The sequence below is a fragment of the Saccostrea cucullata genome, unplaced genomic scaffold, assembly GCF_032062105.1.
Source record: "Saccostrea cucullata isolate Sc308-1 unplaced genomic scaffold, CSIRO_AGI_Scuc_v1 ctg997, whole genome shotgun sequence".
Classification (NCBI taxonomy): Eukaryota; Metazoa; Mollusca; class Bivalvia; order Ostreida; family Ostreidae; genus Saccostrea; species Saccostrea cuccullata.
Window position 1 is genome coordinate 96,395 of NW_026938328.1, and position 22,089 is coordinate 118,483.

The following is a 22,089-nucleotide window of genomic DNA, read 5'->3' on the forward strand; positions in this document are numbered from 1 at the left end:
GATCACTTCAGTGAATATATACAAACGTTCATTAGTATATGTGGTTAGGTTTTATTTGGTGATAAAATCTTTACACATATGCGTCTTATATACTCCAAAATTTCTCAAATAAATGATTAAGAAAACGAAAATTCCCCAAAATGTAAGAAAAGATATGAATTACAACATACCTTTGATTGATTAATCATCTAATATATGAGTTGTCCTCAACCATATACATACAAAACAGTTCAAGATCGATGGCTTATGATTGAAGTAAATGTCAACAAATGAACAATTGAATTGCTATAGATAATTTACCTATTTAATTGATATATATACATAGGATTTCCCATGATTTGTAGTTGAATATGATTTTTATCCAACGATTTGTTTGATTTTTATCCCCGAGCCTTGGCATGGGGATAAAAACACAACGAGTTGGATAAAAATCACATCCAACTACAAATCATAGGAGATTCTTTTTATCCCATGTTTAATGCTTCACAACCGATGTTATACACTGTTTTATATAGCACTCCACTTTATTTTACTTCATCACGCTAACGCAAAAAACATTGTGACGTCATAACTGCACTTAAGTGTGGGATATGAAAAATTTATCCAATGGGTCATATCCACGGGATAAAGGGGTAAACATGGGATAAAATGTGATATTAAAGTTTAAACCGTTCATATATTTCAGCAAAACACCTCCATTCTGTAAAAGAAATAATATGAACCAAATTAGTTTTTTAAAACATTGACAGAAACCAAAAATTTAACCTTCGGTATGTGTTGCAATTGAATTTGATACTGACTTAATTAATAAACAGAAATTCATCGTTTGTATTCAGACAGAATTTATAAAGACCAATAGTAATATTAACACCTTTGTGTCTGATTTGCTACTTGAACGAATATCAAAAGTAAGTTCATGCAATGTAGGTCAGAATTAAAATTCATTCAACTTCAGTGTTGATTTCAGCACAGTGTAAAGGGGGATAATTCATACAATATCTACTGTTGTAATCAATATAGTTATATTTTCAATGGTTCATGTAACTGAATGGATGAGAAAATAATCAATAGCACCGTTTTGAATACTAGATAGCTTTAAATTAATATCAGTCTCTGTGTTTCATTGAAAAAATAAATCATTCTCAAACAGATTTGAAATGTGCCAATGTTTCTTTTTAATTCTATCGAAGAAAATTCCGTTTAATTTTTGTTTATGTCTGAGAATTAATTCATTCAACAAAGCTGCACGTGTAATACGAAAATATTGATAGAAATCGGTAAATACCGTCGCTGTGCTGTGGTCTTCAACTTAACATTCAAATATACATGTATATTCGACGTAAACAATGGTAATTCCCATTCCTACGTAGATAGGATATATTCTGGTGAGCTTGAGACACACCTGTTTCATACTTAGATATTTTTCTTTAAAAAAAAACGTTAATGGTAATCTCTCATATTATATGATGAGTTTAACTGTCCTATCGTCAAGCTCCTTTACTTATGCAGCAATATACCTTCAGCAATTAAGGTAGTATATATCTTAGTTGATTCCAAAAATTCATTCAATGCAACAAAAACACTAATGCTTTGGACGTAAATATCAGAACAATTAAATTACCATAAATAAACTATTTCGAAATATATACCGTGTAATTTTTACTGTGTCTGTAAATTGTAACTCATTCAAATTTTATGTGTAAATTTTCAGAAATAAACAATGGTTATTCCCTAAGAAAAAAGCACCGTTATACAGGATATATTTTGTAGCTTAAAGTTAAAACAATTTCAGCAAAACTATTTTTTCTTTAAAAAAAAAACAAATTAATATAAATCTCTTGAGAGAATTATAAACTGGGTCAATTTTTACTTATTACAGTAAATACCTTCAGCACCTGGATATAGGAATTATATATACTTCTGTCTACGTAAACTTTTACGGAAATTTTATGGCGTCTCGTAAAAGTCAGCAAATAATAAAATTTACACTTTTAAATAATTTAACTATTTATAAATATAAACGTATAACGGGTAATTGCATTTGTAAAAAACATAATCTTGTGAAATGTTATGTTTTGTAATATTTGAGGCAATATATTGGTATTAAATTAGTAAAAAAATACAGCATAGGCGAAGAAAAATACACGTTATACGGTAATTTTACGGTATAAGTTTAAACCGTTCATGTATTTCAGCAAAATACCTCAATTTTGTAAAGGAAATAAGAACCAAATTAATTTTTTTTAAACATTGACAGAAAACATAAAATTGTGAACTTCGGTCTGTTTCAATAGAATTGAATACTTAATTAATAAACAGAAATTCATCGTTTGTATTCAGACAGAGTTTATAAAGACCAATAGTAAGGTCCACACCTTTGTGTTTGATTTACTAATTGTACGGATATCAAGAGTAACTTAATGCAATGTAGGTCAGAATTAAATTTCATTCAACTTCAGTGTTGATTTCAGCACAGTGTAAAGGGATATAATTCACACAATATCTACTGTCGTAATCAATATAAAGTTATTTTCTCAATGGTTCATGTAACTGAATGGATGAGAAGATAATCAATAGCACCGTTTTGATTACTAGATAACTCCTAATTAATATCATTCCATGTGTTTCTTGAAAAAAATCATTCTCAAACAGATTTGAAATGTGTAAATATTTGCATTTAATCTGATCGAAGAGAATTTTGTTTGAGTTCTGTTTTAGTCTTTTTTCCTTTATTCATAAAAAAGCTACACGTGTAATAGGAAAATATTTATACAAATCGATGAATATCGTCGCTGTAAGCATTTAATATACATGACACTCTTTATTTAATGAATGTGACACCCATTTTTCTTTACGTAGATCATAAACCTGCTGAATGAAAGTTTTTATATTCATATAAAGCAGAATTTGTGCACAATCGTATGCGTGAAATGAAGAAAACACTTGCTGTGGCCTTTAACTAAACATTCAGATATATCTACGACGTAAACAATGGTAATTTTCATTCCTACAAAATAGAATATATTTTGCTGAATTTGAGACACATCTGTTTCATACGTGGATATTTTACTTAAAAAAAAAACGTTAATGGTAATCTAACAAGCTATATGATTAACGTCAACTTCCGTTACTTATGTTGCAATATACTTTCATCATCTGCATACGCTGTGTATATATTTATCTCATTTAATTCGATACCCAAGAGCATGCTCTACGTAAAAATTCTATGGTTGATACAATGATATTGTCAGCAAATACAATTATCATTGAGACAAATGCTGGCTGAAGTTTTCATACTTATTGTTAATCCATTATTTTTACACTGAATTGATGACGGAAGTCCTTTATTTCACGACAAGGAGCACACGGCGGGTGTGACCGGTCAGCAGGGGATGCTCACTCCGCCATGGCACTTGATCACACCTCTGATGTTTCGGAGGTCCGTGTTTGCTATGCTCCTATTCTGTATTGTTTTATGGACTTTGATATTGAATACTATTCGTTATTTCCATATCTTTCTTCTCTCTCTCTCTCTCTCTCTCTCTCTTTCTCTCTCATTTTGACGAATTAAACATGGTTTGTCTTATAAAATTCGTTTAAATCAGTTTCATTATCAAAACTTATACACTGTCATTAATAAGATACTAGTATTCTTATATGTACATGCATCAGACTATCCTCATTCATCAATAGATATTTAGAGGGAAAATCAGTTTGTATATGTTTGTATTACTAATTTTTCTAATGAATTACGCTATGATTAAAAAAAAATTACGTTGTGAAATTCCATTCAACTCATAACGTTAGATGTATCGATTCAGTTTGTTAAAAAAGACTTCCAGCCTTTTAAATTAGGTTAATTTATGCGGTTTTCTTTGTGTCACAAACAGCCTCTCTAAGACAAGAGAGATAACTCTACATTTAATTTGGTTCAAATTTTTAATTTTGCATCAACTTAATTACTATGACGCTGTCTACTGAATGTCGTCCTATCTTTGTGAACTTACTTATGTTGGTGAAAACAAGGGTTCACTTCATAAAATATATTTAAATCATTTAAACACAAGACAACACAGTGTTCAAGGCTCAATAGGTTTTAAAATCCAGTAAATAAATAAACAACCTTATCTTTACAACTGGTCCTACAAAAATCAAAGTAAAAAAAAAAACCTCAGCAATACATACCATATATGTATATGCATACAAGCTCTGCATTCTAACAGCCAGTTTGTGCCAATATTCACCAATATATTAAGTTCAATAATTCCTTTATTATATATCTAAAACATTTCCCACATACTTTTAAGTATCAGTATTCAAATTAACGCCTGTGCTGCACGTGTTCAATATCGCATCATTTTGATGGCCTCCGAGCATTATGATTTGCTTTTTTAGGTTTTAATTGGTTAAATATGTATTAAAATTTTATTAAGTATTTCATTTTTTTGCAAATAATAAAGAAATCTTACCCAGATGCCATTTTTTTTATTTAACTCAAAAATATTGATGAACACACATTACAACTGCTTACCTCAGTGGAGAAAATACAATCTAGCAAAATGAGTATCAAATTAAATCTATCTTTTAAAATGTTTATAATTCATGATTTCATAACAGATTTTCTAATAGGTGTTGCAATGCAGCTTGAAATTAATTTAGATCCAAGGGCAGACCCCTCCACCTGAAGAAAACACCAAGAGAATAACAACTATTATGTATGCAGTGTAGAAATGACTTTTTTCTACAAGTTAAATACAATGAGGTTTTCATCTATACGAGGTTTTCAAAATAGATAGTTAGAACATATTTTAAACCCACAAAGCTATTGCTCCAAATGTTTATCCCTTCTCGCGCAGATATTGATTGATGTAGACTGGCAAGCTTTTTAAAAAAGATGTTACTTGTGTCTAATTTCATGTCACAAAAGGTAAAAGGCTTTTATGAGACAAGAAGAATAACTCTTCATGATTTATCTTGTCATTTTTTACTTTAAGTGTTTTTCATAACTTTATTTTTCAGATAATTTGCTGTTTTGATTTCAGTAGAAATGTTAGAGTATAACCCTTGTTATTCAAATCGGATATCTATAATAAATTTCAGTCAAAACAATTCATACACACTATTTGTGAACTCAAAAATACATATATGTCTATAAATAAAAAAAAGTAAAAACTAGAATAAAACCTTTACTTTTCCTCTCTATATGACAAATTGACAAATTATCATGTTAACACAAAATGGCTCTGCTATTATTTCTTCTTTCAAATAGACTTGCTGAAATTGTTTCCTGGATTTAATTATTTATTTACGGTTAAAGAAATATCCAATGCATTCATTTCAAACTAATATCGAGAGACTTTCCATTGTAGCAACATTCCTGTTGAGTTGGACTGTTACAAGTAAAACATATTAAAAATCACCTTTGTAATAATGAAAAGGTTAAAAGAACAAGAGGCCCACGGGCCTTATAGGTCACCTGAGTATTGTGTTACAACTTTCAAACAATTAAATTCTGTTCATGTTTTAAACCAGAGGCCATGAAATTTACAATTCACAATTTTGAAAGAGGCACCATTGCTTATCATAATTAAAAATACTCTACTTACTCAATACCCAAACGTAGATCAGAGTTACAAAAAGAAAATGTTCTTCCACTTTATAACCAGTTGTGCACCTCACCCCAAAAGAACCACTGACCCTGGGGCAACATATTTCAAAATTTTGCAAATTTTATCATAAAATGGTTGATTAAAACCAAAGAGCATGTTTCAATGCACTAACTTATCTTCAGACTATGCACCACCCCCCCCCCCCCCCTTTCGGGGCATAAAAATACCATTTTGCTAGATGCACCTTTCTTCATCATAAATATATATACTTGGATCATTGGCATAAAATTCACAATTTTGGAAAAGGCACTCTTGCTCATCATAACTATGTACTTAGTTAGTTTATCTGATACCCAGAAGCAGAGAAGAAGATTTTCAAAGAATAAATGCATTTACACTATATAATCTATAGAGCCCCGCCCAACACCAGAACCCCTGACCCTGGGGCCATAAAATTCACAAATCTGGAAGAGACTCTTGCTCATCATAAGTATGTACTTAGTTAGTTTATTTGATACTGTAAACCAACTTTTATTAGCAACGACTTTATTGCGTGAGTTACTAGAGATAAACTAGTTCGCGACGATTAATTTTTGCGATCAAGCCTCTTTGCATCTGTTTTTAATAGACAAAATTACTATAATGACCGGTTTACGGCGAGAAATACTTGCGATGACGAGGCTCTCATGAACTTCGCAAAAATTTCTCGCACGCGAATATAAGTTGGTTAACCGTACCCAGAAGCAGAGAAGAAGATTTTCAAAGAATAAATGCATTTTCACTATATAATCTATAGAGCCCCGCTCTAACACCAGAACCCCTGACCCTGGGGCCATAAAATTCACAAATCTGAAAGAGACACTCTTGCTTATCATAACTTTGTACTTAGTTAGTTTTTTTCAATACCCAGAAGCCCAAGATTTTCAAAGAATAAATGCATTTTCACTATATAATTATAGAGCCCCGCCCTAACACCAGAATTTTAAAACCCTGGGGACATAAAATTCACAAGTTTCACTCTTGGATTATCATAAAATACTTAGTTAGTTTATTTAATACTCAGAAGCAGAGAAGAAGATTTTCAAAGAATAAATGCATTTTCAATATATAATCTATAGAGCCCCGCCCTAACGTCAAAACCCCTGACCCTGGGGCTATAAAATTCACAAGTCTGGAAGAGACACTCTTGTTTATCACAACTATGTACTTAGTTAGTTTATTTGATACTCAGAAGTAGAGAAGAAGATTTTCAAAGAACAAATGCATTTTCACTATATAATTCAGAGCCCCGCCCTTACAAAACCCCTGACCCTGGGGCCATAAAATTCACAAATCTGAAAGAGACACTCTTGCTCATCATAACTATGTACTTAGATAGTTTATTTAATACCCAGGAGCAGAGAAGAAGATTTTCAAAGAAATAATGCAGTTTCACTATATTATCTATATAGCCCCGCCCTAACACTAGAACCCCTGACCTTGGGGCCATGAATTTCACAATTTTGGTAGAAGACTCAATGCTCATTACATACATGCTAACAGTTTGCCTCCTTGATGTTCAGGAGTAAAGTAGAAGATTTTTAAAGATTGCAAAAATTTTAGTGGTTTTGACAAACCCCTCATGTTTACACGGGGAAAATTCACTGCTATTTTTCCCTTTACCCCTAAATGCTGTATACCAAATATGGTTTAAATTGGTTCAGTGTTTTTAGAGAAGAAGCTGAAAATGTTCAAATGTTAACACACGACACACGACACACGACGCACGACACACTACGCACGACGACGAACGAAAACGGATAGCAATTGGTCACCTGAGTTACTCAGGTGACCTAAAAAAGGGGAGAGGTTATTTACTTTTAAATGATTTGAAAATTGGTAATAGGTTTTTTTTTCTGAAGGAAATATGACGATATTACTCCTCTTGACGTTTCTTTTAAAATATGCTCAGTTTTAAGCCATTTTTGGTAAGAAAAATTGTCTTATCATCTACACCGAAATAAAAATATAACGAATGAATCTTATTTTAACACATGTTTTACTATATAACATGTTTTAACCGTAAGGTATATCTACGTTTTACATGTAGTGCATTATATAAATGAAACTTCACTCCTTAAACGTTATCATTGACATTTTAGCATATTTCAGTGACTTGTTTATGTGAATTGAAGTACATGAAACTTTATTTAATTTGAAAACATGAAATTGTAAGAGTGGGAACATCTTAAAGATTAAAGCATAATCTGTTAGTTGACGAATATATCCTTCTATTATTTGTATCAGTTGACAGTGTTGATCGCAATTAATTCGGAACCTTTGAAATGGTCCTCTGGGATTTCTGGATCATTGGTTTTGAGATGCTCCCCAGGGTTTGTCAGTGTGAGTGGTTGGTGTTTCTCTTTCCACAAAAAAACCGACGTCCATGTTGAATTCCAGTGACTTCTGTCACCAACAGGGAGCTTGGTCGTCATAGACTCAGAGGAGAACGAAAAAGTACTCACCAAATATATTGAAAGTAAGAGAACAGGGGAGGATCTATGTATGGAATTGCACTGTAAATCTAAGGTCATATTAACCATTATATACAATGTACATATATAAGTGAATATTTATTTGTACGAGGGCCGTTCAAAAATTACGCGGACTTGCTGCACAGAAAAAAAATATTTGACGACATAATCGGGCAAAATGTTGCACATAATATAAAAGAATCCTTACTTATATGGTCTACAAAATTTCATATCAAAATGTTGTAAATCGGTATCAATTTTGAGTGATTTTTCAGGACATATCATTTTGCAAAATCTTCGACGTCACAGACATTATAAAAAATATGTGATTGAGCTTTCATTTTCTCAACATTTTCCCAAGAGTACCTGTACAGTTTGAGTCATCTTATCTACTCAACATCAAAACACCATTTCTTGTCAAGCTTTAAATCTATTTAACAAATAAAGAATATTCTTTTTTTGTTTTAAACCAAAAACTGCAGGTATTTATGAGATATAGTGTGATATTGATGACTCTAAATCACGTTCTTTACATTCCAGATAAAGTTCTCGTCGATAATCCTCTTCCTGTCCTCCTGAATAGCCATTTTAGAGAGGTCTAATGGTCTAAAATTCCTATTTACTATTTGTGGACGAATTTCACGAATACCCTAGTTTACTATATGTTTTATTATGCATATTTTGGATCTATGTTGGCGATATCTCGAGCATTACACATAATTTAATTCAAGTGTGGTGCGCCGTCAATTCACGAGACGTCATTTTCTCCATCGTTTTCACGGGGATCGCATCAGAGAAAAATCACTATATTTCTTTTAGTACTTCAAATATCACGCCAGAAATCCAAAAACATAATAAGAGAACAAATTAAAGATACATTTGAGAAAATTGTCGAAAAATATTGCAAATTATAGAAAATAAATGAGTTAAATTTTGTATTCCGATTGCTTTTGCCTAAAATTTTTTGTCGTGCACCGTACCTTGAAATGGAAGAAATTTCTTAATTTTACGGAGTGTAAATAACTTGTATGTTAAGGATTTACAAACTGAATCTACATGATAATTATAATGAAGATTTTGATCTATATAGACACCTAAGAGTTTTTCAACATTAACATTTTCAAGCTTTTCTCCAGAAAATTCTTTATTAAGTTCTGGAATATCTAACTTTGACCTTTTTTGTTGTGTACACATAAGCATAGATTTTGATTTGTTCGTGTTCAGAATCATTTGGTTCTGTAAACACCAGTTTTCAATTTCTCATAAATCATAATTCAAAAATGTTTCAATATTATGTACATTGTTATCAGATAAATGCAGAGTTGCATCATCTGCAAACATATCAATATTACAGTGATTGACACATAGGGGGAGGTCATTTATATACAATAAAAATAGCAGTGGACCTAAAATAGATCCCTGGGGCACCCCTGCTGTGATAGGGAAGATATCAGAGGAACATGCACCAATTTTAACACTTTGGGTTCTTTCATTTAAATAAGACTGAAACCATTTAATTGTAAGTGAATCAAAGTTATAGTGCCTCAATTTCTCAATTAAGAGATCATGACTGACTAAATCAAATGCTTTACTGAAATCTAGAAATGCTATGCCAGTGAGATTCTCTTGGTCCATTCCATGCAACCAGCTGTCAGTAAGTTTGGTAAGTGCCGTTTGGCAAGAATGGAATTACCTAAAACCACTCTGTGAGTTTGTAATGAGGTCAAAAGCTCTGGTGAATTCACGTACTTGATTAGCAACATGTTTTTCAAAAATTTTTGATAAAGTCGGTAAAATTGATATTGGTCTGTAATTACTTGGATCATTTTTATCGCCCTTTTTTATATAGGGGTGACTTTAGCTTGTTTCAGATGCGAAGGAAAGATGCCATTAGTAATGCTAGTATTAATTAGATGAGTTATAGGCTTAGAAATTATATCGGCAGAAAGTCTTAAGAGGCTGGGACCAATGAAATCTATACCTGCCGATTAATTATTGTCAAGTTTGCATAGCATTGAGAAGACCTCGTCTTGTCTTATAGGAAGTAAGTTAAATACATTTTCATCATCAAGTTTTGACTTTGTGAATTCTTTTAACTTTTCTGGTTTAAAGTTACGTTTTGGTAATTCATTTAATAAATTGCAAGAAATTTTTGTAAAGTGTTCATTAAAACCATTGACAGTATCATGATTATCGTTAATTTCTGATCCCTTGTCCTTAATATGAGTAGGAAAAAAATATTTTGGCTTTTAGGATAAATGGTTCAGATAGCTCCAGAGCTCTTTATGATTAGAGCTCTCCTCAATAGCTGATTTATAATAAGTACATTTAGCATTATTAATCAAAAGCGTAACATTATTCCTCCAATGTCGAAAATTTTCAAAGTCTTTGTGTTGATGATAGTAATCTCGTAATTGTCTAGCATCATTAATTTCTTGTGTTAACCATTTTGGACGAGACTCAGTTTTCACACGTTTAGTCTTTAGTTTAGCCTGACTATTTAGAATAGTATTAAACATATTGTAAAAGTTCGCTAAGATATCGTTAGGATTGTCCAAATTCGTAAGGGCATCAAAATTGACACTTTTTAAATCGGAAAGAAATTTTTCTTCATTAAAATTCTTAAAGTTGCGGTATTGAATTTCAGTGTGTTTTCCCTTACGCTGCATGCTGTAAGATCTGCGTGTTGCACAAACAGGGTAATGGTCAGACATAGCTATGGGTGGTACTTGGATTTCACAGATGAGGTCAGGTTGGGTAGTGTAGAAATGATCAATAAGGGTAGATGAGGTGTTAGTAATTCTAGTAGGTGTGGTAATTAATTGAGTTAGTCCAAATTCTTCTAGTGCAGATGTCCAGGATAGAGGGGGGTCTTTTAGTAGATCAATATTAAAGTCACATGTAAGTATGATTTCTTGGTCATCACAGCAGGAGGCACGATTTATCTCCCTAGCTAGGTCCTCCACCCAGCAGGTGGGTGCAGATGGTGGGCGATATGCAGAACAATAGAGGATAGGCTTTGTGTTTTTTAAATTGATTTCTAACCGTATTGTTTCTATGTTACTAATTTCTAAATCTTGTCGACGCTGAAAGGATAGATTATTTGAGACATAAATAACTATTCCACCACCTCCCTTATTTTGTCGATCTTTTCTTTCAAGTATATAACCATCTATATTCAAATCTGCGTCACTAATTTGTTCATTTAAAAAAGATTCACAAAGCCCCAACACATCCATAGATCGTTCATTTTGTAAAATTTATTTCATTTCGTCTAATTTTGGTAGAAGATGACACACATTAAAATTTACGAAACGCAAACCTTTTTTAACTAGATCAAAACCTGAATTTGTCGGGGCACATTTATTAGAGATGTTTATTGCTTTGGTAGAATTTAGACGTTCATGGCTAGGGCCTTTGTTAATCTCCTGTTTAGAATTAGATTTTTGCTTAGTTTTGAGATAATGCATATTTTTGGCAGATGAAAATTCTATTTGGGAATTTTTTAAGATACATTTACATGAATTTTTGTTACATTCTGAACATAAAATTTCGAGAGGTAAAAAATTATTTGTAAGACTTAATGAAATACTCTCTGTATATTCGGCCAGACATTCTTTGCCTCTATTCTAGTACGGACAGAACTTTTGTTTGTGGCCAGGTTCCCCACACTGCCAACAGTCTACTTTGCTCCCATGTCTACAATTCCGGGATGAATGGCCTTGTTCTCCACACAAATAGCAGCACGTATATTTCATCGATGCGGAGGGAGCCGGTACTTGATGTTGCTTCAGAACTGGGACATGCTTATTGTATAGTTTCAACAGAGAGGCAGTTCCTTGGTCGGATAAATGTATACCGTCCTTCCAGTAAAAGGGGAATTCCAGGCTTTGAAAATTTGACTTGATTTTATCACTATCGCACCATACTCTTCGCACACAAAGCGGAAAGCTTCATTCACAGCAATGATCAATGCATCTTTTCGAGGCATGACTTCACAAATGAAAACATTAATATTTGAATTCCTCTTCTTCAGATCCATTATTATCTCGGAAAAGTTATTTTCTACTGCTTCCATACTGCGTTTATTTGAGGCATCATTTCCTCCTGCCTGAATTATGACATTTTCTAGAGAAGACAAATCATATTTCTGCAATTTCTTACGAATATGAGAAATGCTGGCTCCTCTGTTGGTACTCTAACTAACATTTGAACATAACCCACGAGTTTTAATACGTTGCAAAATTGAACTTCCGATCAGGAGTGTAGTTTTCTGCTGGTTGCTAGTTGTGGAATTACGTTGTTTCTGGACGGAACTGTTTCCTAGTTTCCGGTGCACAGGTTGTTGTGGTTCTGTGTTTGTAGAGCTTTTTTTCGTAGCTACTTCTGGTATAACTTCATTACACTGTACATGTCTAGAAGTGACATTGTTAGAAGCCCTTGGTAGATCATTTGTACAATTGCCTTTATGTTTGAGGACTGTACAGGTTGTCTGAGTACTTGAACTGGTTACGCGTTTATTTGCATTTTCACTCATTTCCTTTTTTAAAGACTCCATTTCCTGCGTTAAGCGTTGAACAATTGATGAAAGTTCCTCCACGCGTAAGGCAGAATTACAGCACCTGCTGCATTCTTTAGTTTCATTACACGGAACATAATTTGATAGGTTCCTCCTTGGCGTAGATGCCATTTGTGGCGGCGGTTGGGAAATAATGATATTTGTTTCATTAATGCCACATGCGTAAACACTTATTTCCTCAATGAATTTCTCGCACCATGATGATGCTGTACTCCCCTGAATATGGAGTACCGAGGTACTTCTGTAAATTGTAGCTGTAACAGATCTACAGCTAGTCTTAAAAATATGGCCATCTCCCTTAGTAGTTTTCTCACATATCATTTCCTGTTGCAAATATGAAAAAATAATTTCATATTTTTCTTGGTCAAAGTTAACAGTAAAGCTCCTCTTATTGGTGGTAACTTTTAGAAAGCTTGGTATGTCCACATTAATATGCACGTCATCATGATTGTCATTTATTGGATTTGTGAATCCAGTAAAAGAATCCAGAAATGATCTAAAAAGACTGGAACTTGAACTCACATTCATCATTTGATCTACTACATTTTTTTTTTTATTCACATCTCTTTTTACAATATAAAACATTGAATTAATACATGATGTTTTTTTTTTTTTTTAAATAGAGATAGGTAGAAAGAGGAATAGAGGAGAGCAAAAGAAAGAGAGGAGAGAGAGAGAGATAGTAGTGAAAGAGAGAGTTTAATAGAAAAGTTGGTTCCATCTGATCCACTGGGCATCAAATTTTTCTTTTCCACTATTTCTATAAGATATAAATTTGTGTATTTCATAATAAAACTTCATTTGTGATATTGCAGCACATAAATTCAAAGATTTCTTAGTACATCTTGATGTGTAAACATAATATTTCAGCCAAAGGGCAATAGTATTTTGAATATCAGTATAATTCTCAATGTAACCTAAAATAAAAGATTTTTTTGTAATATTAATGACTAGACCAGTCTTATCTTCAAGAAAAATTACAAATTCTTCTAGAAATGATTGTGTATAATCACATTCCCATAAAAGGTGTTCTATTGTTTCTTCTTCTGAGAGGCAAAAGTTGCAGTATTTAGAGTCATTTTTGTTAATTTTGAATAAAAATGAATTTGTTGCTAGAATTCTGTTTATAATTCTATATTGAAACCATTGGAGTTTACAGTCTTTTGTCACTCTGAAGGGTATTTTGTGGAATTTTTTCCATTCTTTATTATCAATCTGTAACATCTCACTCCACTTTGTTTTACCTGTTGACATAGAGGAGTTATGGTTAAGAATTTCATAAAAACATTTGGATTTGTGACATTTCATCACCTTGTAGATAATTCTCATAATCAATGGGTTTTCTAGCTTTTTAATAGGTATGTCAAGGCCAGAATTTTTTATCCAAGATTTTATAGCATGAATAATACTACTATATTCTAAAAAATTCATCTTAATCATGGGATAGGTATTACAAAAAGATTCAAAACTTAGAAAAGAACCATCTTCATTGATAATATCATTAACTCTTCTAATGTTGTTGTTAAACATTTGTTTATTATAAAAGGGTTTCCCCCCAATACGAATCATTGGGTTGTAAAACAGAGGTGAGTCACCAGCAACCTCAGATACTATCTCATGATTTTGTAGTATTATCCAGGATTTGAAAACGTCTATCCAAAATTTATTTTTCAAAGTCTTCAGATAGATTGTGACATAGTCAATTCCACAATTTATAAATTTGTCTAAGTTGAAATTTGGAATGAGATGTTCCATACCCCTATTTGTAAAAATGAGCTGTCTTATCCAAAATAATTTCATCGATGATATAAAAGACTTCAGGTTTAACATTTTCAATCCCCCATCTTCATAATTTTTAATAATAACTTCTTTTTTAACCCTATGAATTGAATTATTCCATAGAAATGAGAAGAATATTTTGTCTAATTCTTTGCAGTATGATTCAGTGGGATTTGGTATTGACATTAAAATGTGATTTAATAGAGGTAAAACTAATGTCTTAATGACTGTTATTTTCCCAATTGGAGTTAGGTACCTTTTCTCCCATTGTCTAAGTATTGATTTAATCTGTACTTGCTTGGGATCATAATTTAAATATAGTAACTTATCCAATTCCACATCAAAATGTATTCCTAGAAGGGTAAATCTAGTAGTTCCCCAGTTAAGATTGTAATTTGGCAGTAATATTTCATTGCTATACTTTTTGGAGCCTATCCATACTATATGAGTTTTGGCATAATTAATATGTAAGCCAGACATTTCTGAAAAACTCTTTAGTGTTTTTAATGTTTCCGCAAGGGATTCTTTACTACCATCAAGAATAAGAGAAGTGTCATCAGCTAATTGAGAAATCTTTTTTTCAGTATTGTTCACAGTTATTCCTTTAATATTTTTGTTTAATCTAATTTGAATTGCTAGTATTTCTGCACATATAATGAATATATAAGGGGATAATGGGTCCCCTTGTCTGCAACCCCGCTGGATGTTAATTCTTTCAGAAAGATTACCACCTTGATTTATTGCAGATGTAATGTCCGTATTAAAAAGTGACACCCAATTCCTAATTGAGGGACCAAAGTTAAAAAATTTAAGTGCTCCTTGAATAAAATTCCAGGACAAAGTATCAAAGGCTTTTTCAAAATCAATAAGTAATAATAACCCAGGTATATTTTCTTCTTCCGTATAATGCATTATATCATATATTAACCTTGTATTTTCACCTATATATCTATTAGAGATGAAACCTGTTTGATCTTTGTTAATAATTTTGTCTAGGTATCTTTTTACTCTATTTGCTATAGTACCCGATGCAATTTTATAGATAGTATTTAACAAAGTGATTGGTCTCCAATTCTTTAAGTATTGTCTTGGCTTATCACCTTTTGGTAAAAGTGTAATAATGCCATGTCTTTGTGTAATAGAGAGACTTCCACTTCTATAACTGTAATTTATAGATCTAACTACAAAGGGACCAATATATTTCCAAAACATCTTAAAAAATTCAGCAGAAAAACCATCAGAACCTGGAGATTTATTAGATTTCATTTTGTAGAGTGTTTCTGAGGCTTCTTCCAAAGTAATTTCACCTTCTATAGATTCTGTTTCCTTACTAGAAAGCTTTGGTATTTCTTCATTATTTAATTCATTGAATAGATCAGTATTTGGGTTTACTGTACTAGTTCTATATAGTTGTTCATAAAATAATTTTGCTTCTTTTAAAATTTCTGATTGATCATAAATAATATTACCACTATTATCCTCCAATCTAGGTATAATCTTACTAGTAAAATTTCTGGATTCTAATGCACAAAAATAGTGTGTTGGTTTTTCGCCTTCTTCGACCCATTTTGCTCTACTCCTGATATAATTACCTTGCAATTTATGCTTTCTAATGTTCTCCAATTCTTGCTTTTTACTATATAATTCATCAATATTACTTTCAACATTTTCTTCTAATAGTTTGATACTTTCTATTAAAACTTTCTCTTTGTTTTCTCTTTTCTTTTTGATATATGATGCATATGAAATAGTTTTACCTCTTATCTCTAAAAGCAGAGTTTCTAAAAATAGCTGATCATTAACAGTGAAATAAAAATTGGAATCTGGAATATTATCTATGTTGTCAAAGTTATATACTGGGATTGCATACTGTTTCTTAACCTCTAAAATTACATTTTTAATGCAATCTAAGTAATTTTCATCATGAAGTAGAGAGTTATTAAACTTCCATAACCCCCTACCTTTCTTAAATTCATTAAAAGCTATAGACAAGGATATTATGGAATGGTCTGATCTATAACTAGTATCTATAGAGCATTTTTCCAATCCTGACAAAAGGGTTTCAGATATTAAAAAAAAATCTAAACGGCTTTGCTTCAATGGAGTTTCTCTTCTCCAAGAATATCGACGCTCTTTTTCGTGAAGCTGTCTGAAAGGGTCAATATAACAATTATTTTCTATTATTTCCAAAACTTTATCTCTTGCCTTTGGATTATTGACAGATTTATAATTATAATAGTCCAAATCTGGATTCAAAACTAAATTGAAATCTCCACACAAAATAATATTTCTACATTGCCTATCATCAATATATTTTTGTAAATTTTCAAAGAAAAGTGGTGTATCATTATTTGGACCATAAATGTTACATATCAATACCTCATGGCCCTCTACAGATGCTTTAAGTAAAATAAAGTTTCCTTCAAGGTCGCCCTTTTCTGTTAGAGGTTTAAAATCAAAGTTGTTGTTAACTAGAATTGCCACTCCCCTAGAGTTTGTAGAGTATGAGCTGAAAAAGCATTGGTAACCCCATAAATTTCTTACTTCGTTTTCAATATCACACGAAAAATGTGTATCTTGCAAACAGTAAATGTTATAATTTAAGGCTCTTAAGTAATTAAAAACATCCTTGCGCTTTGCAATATCACCTAAATCTTGACAGTTTACTGAAATAATCTTAACCATTTGAAAAACGTTTACAAGTTGATACCCACCGGACCAATGGACACGAACAGGCTTCGATAAAAGACGCTATAGTGGCAGTACATCGGATCCCAGGATCAAAAACCAATTCTCCAAGGCCTATTCTAATAAAAATGAAGAACAACGACAAAAAGGCGCACATCATGCGGCATCGATCGGAGGTCAAAGATGCTCCTGGAAATGTTCGACTGGGGGACGATGTCACGAAGGAAAATAGTGAACTGATCGCACGATTGTTAGATAATGAAGGCATTACATCTGCTTGGTATTTTAACGGATCTGTATACGCAAAAGTGAAGGACAAACGTGTGAAATTCGACATCCTGGACGATATTGACCATAAGGTAAAGAATATTAAAAAAAGCCGGGATTAAAAACTCTTACCATATTCTCTCCGCCATTAGCTAGCAGAATGCGTTTCCGGTCATAACTTGCGTTACAAATAAAATCCCAAACTGTGACTCACAACACACCTATCACGGTAGTCAGCTTGGTTAACATTTGACCTTTTTTTAAATGCAATAAGTTAATTTTTCTGTTATTGTTATATTGTAGCTCTTACTTTCCTCTTTCTTTCTCTTTTTCTTTCATCATTTGATCTACTACATAGTGATTATTGAAAACAGGACTTATTTTGTAATCCAATCAGAGTAATTACACAGGTAGCTCAGGTAAAATCAGGAGCCAAATTTAAGCGCGTCTTATCACCTCGGCGTCTTATCGTCTTTTCTTATCTGATTAACAGCAACTCTATATCATTAACAGGAACTCTATTACATTAACAGAAACCTATTACATTAACAGGAAGTCTATGTCATTAACAAGAGCTTTGCAACATTTACAGGAACTCTACTACATTAACTGGAACTCCGGACATTAACAGGAACTTTATCACATTAACATGAACTGTATTACATAACCAGGAACGCTATAACATTAACATGGACTCTATTACACTAACTGAAACTCTAATACATGAACCAGAACTCTATCACATTAACTGGAACTCTATTACATTAAACGGAGCTCTAATACAGTAATAGAAACCTTATTATATTAACAGGAACTCTATTACATTAACAAAAAACTCTATCACATTAACGGGAACTCTATTACATTAACAGGAGCTTTATAACATTAACAGGAACATTATAACTTTAACAGGAACTCTATTTCATTAATAGAAACTCTAAAAATTTAATATGAACTCTATTAAATGAACAGGAACCCCATTATCTAAACAGGAACTCTATTATATAAACAGTTACTCTATTACTCGAACAAGAAATCTACTGCATGAACAAGATCTCTTTTACATTGACTTGAACTCTATAAGATTGATCAGAGGAAATGGAATATTGAGGCTGAGAAGAAAACCTGTAAGTATTAAGGTTCAATAGCCCCATGTTATGAAAGATAACTATTACATTAATAAGTGTTTGGTAGCTCTTTTCTAAAATAAAGTAATTTTTTTTCAGTTTATGAATAATTTAATAAAAAAATGAAAAAAAATAAAGTTTACATAGAGACACAGAAAGATCAGATACTAGGAAAAACCCCTTCTCGCAATATAAATTTATAAAATATAAAGTGCTTTTTTTTCATATAATTACTCGTATTTCAGATTTAAAGCTTATTTTTCATATAAGGAATGCATATGCAAAAAGGCATTTCTTTTAAATTGATACATCAGATATACATATATAAAGCCCTCCTCGGTACACCCTTGCTTGTCTTCAAATGCGAATAAAATGGGCGGTCCTTCGGATGAGACCGTATAAACCGAGGCCCCGTGTCACAGCAGGTTTGGCACAATAAAGATCCCTCCCTGCTCAAAGGCCGTTAGTGCCGAGCATAGGCCTTAATTTGCAGCCCTTCAACGACAATGGTGACGTCTCCATATCAGTGAAATATTTTGGAGAGGGACGTTAAACAGTATACAATCAATCAATCAATTCACTTATTTTAGAAGTTCAAATATAAAATCTGTCTCTTATAAAATAATAACTATATATAAGCTAATACACATTTTATCTGTAAAAGTGCATTCATGGATATACACTTTGAACCTTTCTTAAACAAAAAAGATACAATTGTTTTTAACAATATGAATTCTTGATATTGTAAAAAAAACCCTGAAGTTTGTAATACATTTTATATCAGGCAAAAATACTATGCTTGCAAAGTGAGGACTATATTATAAATTCATTACCTACCTTTCCAGTTTGTGCAGATTTCATTAAGCATGGTGTGCAAAGTTCTAAATATAAACACTTTCCTAATGCAAAGGTATGTACAGCAAAATGAAAAAAAAATCATCGTTTTGATTTTTTACGTTTTATTTTACAGATGCCAAAAATATCATATTTTAAAAATATATACAGGCAATACATCAACAGATATAGCACAAAAATACACTAATTTTCTCCGTACATTGGTTACATAAGGAACTCTTTTGTGTGCAGTGTTTAGAGCTTCCTTAATGCTAGACCTCTACCATTCAGTTTCTTTACAGTAGATTCTCACTGACCTTGCCATTATCTAAATGACATACTAGCCCTTAAAGTAATTATGTAAGCAGTTTTGATTATACTTAAAATCCTGCGTCCTTGACCTCTGTTTCCTGTCCTTGACATTATCTTGTACATGTAAGATTCCTCTAGGTTCCCTCCCACACCAGAGAGCAAATCTGACCACGCCTCCAGGATTCGCCATTAAATCTCCGTCACTTCCGGGCGCAGGAATTGGCGCATGGGCGGAGACCTTTGTTCCGAAGTTCACGATCCTCGGTGTCTATGAAGGACTTATTCACACTGTAGACAAGAAGGAGGATTTATATTCATGGCAGGTGAAATTATAAAGAGAATCAAAGAAAATGAAAACGAAATGAAGTTGCATATTTTAGTTACATATTCCTAGACGCCTGTCATTGAAACCAGATGGACTAAAAATTTCCTCTGCTTTCGTTCCTCCCTGTCCGCCTGTTTATCCGTTTGACTAGCTTCTGTGTATTTTGCTTGACTTTGATGAGTTATAGATGAATTTTTATTTTTGATCAACTTCAGTGATTTCTGATAAAATTTTCAATTTTAGAGGAAACCAGATTCAGGGTAGGGGACTAGTATTGCTAATGTAACACTCTCACAACGCTTTTTTTTCAGATTCTTTGAATCCCTAAATATTCATTACCTTAAAATTATTGGATCTACATGGATCAGATTGTCATCAAGTATAAAATATACAACATATTCTGAACTATAATTCATTCTTAACCATTAGGATCTTATTGTTTTCAAAGGTAGATAAACAAGGTACCTATGGTACTTACAACATAGATGCAGAAGATCCGGCCTGTAGTAGCTGGTTACGATTCGTTAATTCTCCCGCAAAATATCAACAAGAAAATGTCGTTCCTATCCTGTGCGAGGGCATCATCTTCTATATGACGTCACGTGACGTAAAGCCGGGGGAAGAGCTCCTGGTCTGGTATGGTGGTGGATATGGGAGGTTTTTAGGCGTAAACCGCATACATCCGGGTAATTGAATAATACATTTTATGGTTAAATGTTTCCATCCGGGTATTTAAACAATCTACTTGTCAGATAACTTGACCATATACAATGTGGTCATTAAACATTTTTTATGCCCACGTGAACGAAGTTTTGGGGGTTTATAGTTTTTGTGGTGTCCGTCCCCCTCCCCTCTTTCTCTTTCTCTCTCTCTCTCTCTCTCTCTCTCTCTCTCTCTTTGTGTGTCTCTCTGTCTGTTTGTCCGTTTGTACGCAAAAACTTTAATAATGCCCATAGCTTTCGATTTAGTGGAGCTACGACTACTATATTTCAAACGTGTATTCTTTGTGACAAGACCTTTCTTAGGTTACCACATAACTTGACATTTTTACCTTGACCTATGAGTTTGATCTAGTTTTACACAAAAATTCTAAACTTTTACGTTTGCTATATCATTGGAACAGTGGATACCGAGGTTGTTATAATTTACATATAATTCACATATATATTTTTTGTTAAGAAACTTTTCATTGGATACCAACAACTTTGACCTTGGAGATTTTAGTACTTGTTTAAGTTTGGCCATTTGAACGGTAAGGACAAGACTTTTGATATTAAAAACTTTGACCCTTTGACTTTGACCTTGGCGTTTGACATATTTTTACACAAAAAATCCAAACTTCTACTCTGGACCTAATTCTTAAACGATGGCTACTAGGAATATCACATTCTAAATATCAATTCTTTGTGACAAGAGCTTTCTACTGAAACTTCTAAGATATTTCTGTATTAACAAGAAAACTTTCACTTTGGCCATAACTTTTGAATTGTTAGGTTTAGGTCTTTCAAACTTCATTTATGTAGTCATTGTGAGAAAACCTTTCATTGGATATCAACACTTTTAACACCTTGACTTTGACCTTGGTTTTTGACCTACTATTAAAAACGCTTACCTTGGCAGTAACCAGGGGTGGTGCAAGGGTTTTATATGTCAGATTTGTATTTTATAGAAAGGCCTTACTTTAGGTACCAACGTATTTGATCTGCATTTGAGAAAGCTTAACTTTCGCCATGTTGCCATATGGTGGCATCAGTGTTTCACAAACACATCTTGTTATTGCATGCTGTTGTTTCTTAGGAGGTTTTAAGGCGTAAACCCCATAAACCTGGCTATATATGTAAACCAATTCATAACATGCTTTCATTTTTATCACACGCATACATTAACAAAAAAAATATTTTTGTCAATTTTTTTCTAATTTGTATTTGGTAAAATAATGGGGATATTCTTTTATCAAAAATTATGTACATCATATTTAAACATCTTTGATAAAAAAAATATATAGTTATTTAATTCATTTACTTTTTTTTTTGCTTTCTACAAACCTGATTTTAAA

The 22,089-nt window shown here is 32.4% G+C and overlaps 1 protein-coding gene across 1 annotated transcript; it reads left to right on the top strand.

Moving 5' to 3' along the window:
• Window positions 1-17,296: 17,296 nt before the first annotated feature.
• On the top strand, window positions 17,297-20,669 carry LOC134249982 (histone-lysine N-methyltransferase set-17-like; the record flags this gene model as incomplete). The annotated part of the gene is made up of 3 exons (XM_062732323.1): window positions 17,297-17,527; window positions 19,837-20,031; window positions 20,482-20,669. Coding segments are annotated over exons 1-3 (614 nt in total), but the record flags the coding sequence as incomplete, so codon positions are not given.
• Window positions 20,670-22,089: the final 1,420 nt, after the last annotated feature.